Genomic DNA, 6,002 nt, shown 5'->3' with positions numbered 1-6,002 from the left:
CCCCCCCCCCCGCCCCACCCTTCGCGCGCCCTCCAGAGCCGCCAACGAATCTCTGTTGCTAACTTGCAGCGCTCTGGGGGTTCTCCGAGATACAGGCTCAGGAGAAAAGTTCGGGCTACCTCTGTAGGGGAATTTGCTTTCATTTTTCACCGCGGGCGAACCTGGCCAGGCGGGTTTCCGAAGCACCAGCAGAGCTGGGGACTGCCAGGCAGCGAGAGGCCGCTCAACCTGGGGGCGCCGCTTGTCCAGCCTCCCTCGGAGGCCGGACTAGCAGCCGCCCAGGCACTAGGAGCCACCTCGAGTCCCGCGTTGGGCCGAGGTGTCGGCGTACACGCGAGCCGGAGCCGTTTCCTGCAGGATGCCTGCGAGCTGGATTTATTCGGATAAATGCAGCGCAAACGACAGCCAGAGAAATCCCGTCGATTCTAAAAATGACAAGGTTGAATTTATTAGACTGAGATTCATGTGTAAGTGCAGGGAGATGAAAGTTATACAAACAGCTCCACGTCCAGTGTGAACACCACTGATCGCTTCCAGCTTCCAGGGCATGTAATTAACACATCTGAATATTTAGATATAGAGAGAAATATAAAAATACTCTTAAATTCTCCGTGTGTGGACATATATTTCATTTGAAAAAAATTATAGAGCAAGTGTCCTTTTACAGCCCCTGCTTGGGTGTCATCAGGGCTGGAGATAGAACTTATGTCCAAATAACCACCCAGAGAATATTATCTATAACCAGAGTGAGTCCCGCATCGCTGAGGGTTACGGTATCTACAGATCTTTAAATATCTGCAGCGTGTCAGAGGTGAAATAAATATATTTAAGAAAAGCAGGCGCGAAGATAACCGAGCCACTGTGTCCAAACAATATTTCTGGGCATGGAAATAAATTTCCTACAAGGTCGGCAGTGGAGAGTGCAGACAAATGGAGAGGCTTTCGGAAACCCTGTGTGGGGGCCACCGGTCCTGGACCCCATGCACCATGCAAGTTGAAGTGGGCTCTATTGGATGTCCGTGGCCTCCCCGCGTGACTGCTGGAGAGGCTCGGCCCTGACGCCCAATACTGCAGCGCCCTGGGGGTCCTCCGAGATACAGGCGCGAAGAGCCTTCGCGGAGCACTGAACTGACATATCAGGTGGCAAGCCTGAGCTCCCCCGGGCAGCCCTTTCCTCGGAGACACTTCAGCTACCCCTCAATCCTGGTTCCACCTGGCTCTGGCAGTGGCTGTTTGGGTCTATAGATGTGGAGGAAGAGCGCAGAAAAGGGCGGGTCCGGCTCGATTCTGAGGCATCCCAAAGCAGGAAGCGGAGGCCACGGGGAAGAAGGCCACGATTTTTGCGCCTTCTAGAAGTCAGGCCCCACCAATACTCTTGGGGCACTAACTTGAGGCCACAGAGGCAGTTATCTGGGTGTATTTACTTATATCAGGCACACACACACACACACACAGTCACTACTGAGGCCCGGATGCCCCCGTGAGTCTTATCTACATATTTGAAAAGCCCGGACAATGCCAACAGCGAGGTCGGCAACGCTGCAGCTGTGAAATTCCAAGGCCAAATACTAATTCCAGAATAGGGCAATTGTCCACCAGTCTCTCTCCCTCTTTTTCCTCTTCAACCCTCCAAACCCACCCAACCCTTAAACAGGAGCAGCGCTTCTCAGAGGCCTGCTCGGAAAGAGAGGACTTTGCCATGAGTTTCTAGGAACTGCACACTCCTGCCGCGGATAACCCTGCCGCGGGAGAAATAACCCGGGCCCTGAGAACGTCCTACTCCAGGCAATGTGACTGTGCACGAAGTGTTTATACGGCACACCGAGAAGAGGGAGCCAGAATGGGAAATACTCCCTGGCAAGTAAGAAAAGGGAAAAGGAAATGAAGGAAAGAGATGCGGGAGCCCAGAAAGACGCGGGAGAGGAAAGACAGAAAAAAAGAAATGACAGCCAGGAGAGACGCGCCGAGGAGAGCGCAGGCCGTGGCGAGACCCCGGGACAAGGCCGGGCCGCGGCTCCTGCACGCCAGGCTTCTCCCCTGCCCCGAGCAGCGGCGAGGGCCGCATGGGACTGTCCCCTACTGGCCCCGCGAATCTGGGCCTTGCTCCCAGTCCGATGGGGCGGACCTGGGTGCAAAGGCCTCCGCGCGCGCTTTCTCTCCCTGCTCCCGGGGACCGGGAGGCGGGGCAGGACAGGGGTGGGGAGGCCCCCGGGGGCGCGCGCCAGTCCGGGACTGTTTGGGTGCTCTGGGCCAGGCTTTCCAGCTCGCCGGGCCTGACCTGTCAGGCGGATTATCTTCGAGGGAGATTAATAGGGGAGGCGGGCTGCAATAATAATCGTTTTGTTTGATGTGACAACTCTGATAGGCGTTGATTTACTTACAAACTGATAGGCTTTTAATTGAGCGCCTCCGCCGAGCCCGAGATGAAAGGGAAGCGGCGGTGAAAGGCGGCCCGCCTGCCCTCCGGCCTCAATACTGATTAGCCATCTCGACAGTGAATAGTTCAAGGCATTTTCAAACTTTTTTCCTCAGCTCTCTCCCCTTCCTTCTCCTCCTCCCACCCGCTCCTCCAATGTCTGCCTTGCCCACTCCTTTTTTAGAGAAAACAAATCATTTCCACTGTGTGCAAATAAAATCCGCAGGACATCCACGCCAACCACTGCTGGGGATTGAAGGCTTTAGGCCTGGCGCAGAGTAATTAATGGTCCCCACCCCCGGACCCGCGCAGCCTTCGGGGATTTGGCCTCCTGCGCGAGGTGCGCAGGCTCGGACGCTGGCGCCTCCCAAAAGCCCCGGGCGTGCAGGCCCCCAGGCGCCCCCAAGCGCTCGGACCCTCGGAGTGGAGTTTTGAGAAAAGCGAACGCACGCTGACCACTGCCCGCATCCACGCAGCACAGCGCAGCCCTACGAGCGTGTGCGGCCACACCGGGGAACGCGGGAGCCACTCCCCGCTCCCCCCCAGGCTTCAGGTGCTGAGGCTGCCTCCCCTGAGCTGCCGGCGTAATAAGATGCTGGAATTAGAGGACAGGGGGAAGAGCTGAGTCTGGAGGCTGGGGAGGGACGCCCTTGGCTGTGTCACCCCCACCCCTGCCGCAGCCCCCAGAATTTCAGTGCCCGGGCCTCGCGGGGAGGCCGCGGCTATAGCGGCCCAAAGCTGGGCTCGCGGCGTTGGGAGCACTACCATTGGTTGGGTCGACACCTAGACGGCCGCGGACTCTGTGACCAGGCACACCCGAAGGATAAGAGCGGCTTCACAGACGCGCTGCCCCGCAGAGACAGCGTAGGACTGCCCCGCCCTCCGAAACGCGCACCTGGGACTCGCTCCCCGGAGACCAGACAACCTGTACAGCGTGGGGCCTCGCCACCCGCTCGCCGACTGACCTTCCTCAGATGTTGCACGGACACAAACCCCCCTTGAATGCAGGTGTGCTCTTACACACTCACACTGACAAACACCAGCCCCAAACACACACCGCCTCATTCCCCTCTTCTCTCCAAATGAGCTTCAGTCAAGTTACCATCTCATGAAGTTTACCAACCCAAAGAATCAAGGGATAAAATCCAAAAGCAGAAAAAGAATGCCTAGGAGCAAATTCTAAAACTCACCCCAGAAAGTTCTCGGAACCCTTGCGGAGTAGGAGACAGAGAAAGAATCGGGGGAGGGGAGTGAGGTGGGGCAGGGGAGTGAGATGGGCCAAGAGGAGAGGGCGAGCACGCCGAGGGCAGGTTCTAGACCCGACCCCCGCGCGTACCCAGCTCAGCCCCGGGTGCGCGCCGGTCGAAACCGGGTCTCCAGGCTCGGCCCCCGCCCCCCGCGCGGGCACAGACTGGCTACCGACTCCCAGAGCTCCCAACCCCACCATTTATCAAAAGGACTTGACAACAAAAGAAGAGCCGGGGCGGAAAAGCGGAGGGGAGATTCAAAGTCTTCCAAGTCGTTCCGAGGAAGGGGGTGTGTCCTCCTCACCCACCCACCCCCTCTTAATTTCTGCGAGTTTCTGGAGGAGACCCTCGAACCCGCTCCGGACGCTATCAGAGTCCCGATAACTCACGCAGCGCCACAGGCATGCATACACACTGGGCACCCAGGTCCAGGTACCCGGTGGCACGCACAGCGCCTCCCCTTTTCTTCCCAAACAACCCGAGTGACGGTGCAAATCGAGGGGAACGCGGCAGTCCCGCTCCGCTTCCCTGGAAGAATCCGCGTTCCCACAGGCAGCCGCCCCCTCCCTCTCTCGCTCCTTCCCTCCACTCTCCCAGCGCAGGTCGTTCCGACTTGGCGTTCCAATAAATTCTCGAGAGCAGCCCCAAGTGACCCTGGCTCCCCAGCCTGCGGGGATGGCGGCAGGTGCGAGAAGGTCGGGGAGAGGGCATGAGTGGGCCTGAGTCGTTTCTCCCCCATACACCCATGGCCAGGCCTCTTCTTCGCAGCCTCTCAGCCCTGCTTACGACCCGAGGGGGTCAAAGAATTGAGGCGAGGTTTACCCCACCATTGACCTCCAGGATTCGAGGTTCCTTGGTGGTGTGGCTCTTAGAAGTCTCCGAGTTTGGGGTTAGGGAACTACGGAGGGTGGCAGCCTGACCTCCGCAAGCTACACGCCCCCCGGGGACTAGCGGCGGCGGGGTGGAGTGGCGGGAATCTCCCGTGTTAGACGTTGTCGCCGCTGGTCTCGGGTACCCGGAGCCGCGCCCGAACTCCGCGACCCCAACAGACCGAAGCCCCCAGAGGTGGAAGGGCGTCTCTCCGACAACGAGAGGGCAGGCGCGCACTCCAGGTCTGCGCACCCCTCTTGGCGCCGTGGGCGCACCTGCGCACTTTACTCTCGCTATTCATTTTCCTGACACCGTGCGCCTCTCTCCCCTCTTTCATTCTTTTTCTTAGAGCCCCCATCCCACCCCACCCCCATCCCAGGAGGCCGCTCCTCCTTTCCCCTCCTCCAGTTCCCTCTCGATCTCTTCCTTCCTTTCCGTCTCTCTCTCCCTCTTTTTCCCTTTAAGTCGCACCCGCCTTGTAATCAGCAACAAAAGCTGACATAAATCACGGGAGGATTGACAAGAGCTGACAAATAACTGATTGATTGCGGTCGAGGAACATTGACAATTGATGGAGGGGTGGAGATGCCCAAAGAACGGGGGGAGGGAGGAAAAGAGGGTGGAAGAGGAGAGTAAGAATGGGGGGTTGGGGGAGAGACTGAGTGTGAAACAGAGGAAACATGTGATCCCCGCTGCTGCCCCAATCTACGCGTCCCAGGGCGTCACGTGGCCGGGAAGGGCGGAGAGCCCAGCACGCATCGCGGTTTTGAGCCGCCGCCGCTGCGACTGCCCATCTAGCTTCTGGTTTCTCCGCCGCGGAATCTGAGGAAATCAGAGCGGGCGGGCGGGCTTCTTCCAGCTCCGGCTCCCCACCTTGCCTTCTTACCCTGGTGGCCTTGCTGCGCCGCGCGGGATCTCGATTACTGCGAAGGAGAAAACACTGGGTGTGCGGGTTCCCTTAGCCCCTGGAGTTGACAGTCCGGCCGGTGTCCACACTCCCACTGGTGCTCCTTCTGGACACCCCGCAGTCTGTTCCTCACGCGCACCCCCCTCCAAAAGAAGGTTTCAGTTTATTTTCGAGCTGGGGAAAGGAAGAACGACGAGGAGGAAAAAAGAGGGAGGCGGCGGATGGCAAACGTAGAATAAATGTCCAGCTCGTCCTCGGAGCGAAATCGAGGGAGGGGACACACGGGGGGGGCGGCGAAGAGAGAGCTGCCCATTAAAACCAGCTCTGAGAGTCCTGGCGGCGGCGGCGGCGGCGCGGGACGCGTCACATCCCCTTGACCCTCCAATCACCTCGGGCTCCCATTTGATTGGAAGGCGGCAAAGGCTTTAATCTCCCCCTCGGTGCAGCTGCTTTTGAAGTGAGTTTCCTTGCCAGAGCCCCGGCTGGACACGCAGCGGCTCACATCGCAGAGCGCAGCGTCGGCGCGGGGCCGTGAGAGCGCAGCGCAGGGGAGCAGCCCGAG

The 6,002-nt window shown here is 59.0% G+C and overlaps 1 protein-coding gene across 3 annotated transcripts; it reads right to left on the bottom strand.

Annotated features, from left to right (window-relative positions):
* Positions 1 to 16: 16 nt before the first annotated feature.
* Positions 17 to 5,996, bottom strand: LOC105502203 (putative uncharacterized protein encoded by ZNF503-AS2). 3 transcript variants are annotated; one of them, XM_011928617.1, is made up of 2 exons: positions 4,317 to 4,612; positions 17 to 425 (listed from the first exon to the last, which is right to left on the bottom strand). In XM_011928617.1, exons 1-2 carry the CDS (start codon positions 4,400 to 4,402, stop codon positions 224 to 226), a joined length of 288 nt encoding a protein of 95 aa, XP_011784007.1. In that variant the 5' UTR covers positions 4,403 to 4,612; the 3' UTR covers positions 17 to 223. The 3 variants fall into 3 exon arrangements, 2 of the variants coding, with proteins under 2 accessions (XP_011784007.1, XP_011784000.1); XR_001000299.1 differs by lacking the exon at positions 4,317 to 4,612 and adding an exon at positions 5,420 to 5,996 and having other exon boundaries at positions 102 to 425; XM_011928610.1 differs by lacking the exon at positions 4,317 to 4,612 and adding an exon at positions 3,607 to 3,909 and having other exon boundaries at positions 102 to 425.
* Between the last annotated feature and the right edge of the window lie 6 nt (positions 5,997 to 6,002).

Source organism: Colobus angolensis, unplaced genomic scaffold, assembly GCF_000951035.1.
Source record: "Colobus angolensis palliatus isolate OR3802 unplaced genomic scaffold, Cang.pa_1.0 Scaffold12, whole genome shotgun sequence".
Taxonomy (NCBI): Eukaryota; Metazoa; Chordata; class Mammalia; order Primates; family Cercopithecidae; genus Colobus; species Colobus angolensis.
The sequence above is the reverse complement of the archived record's forward strand: the minus strand, read 5'-3'. Positions and strand labels throughout refer to the sequence as shown.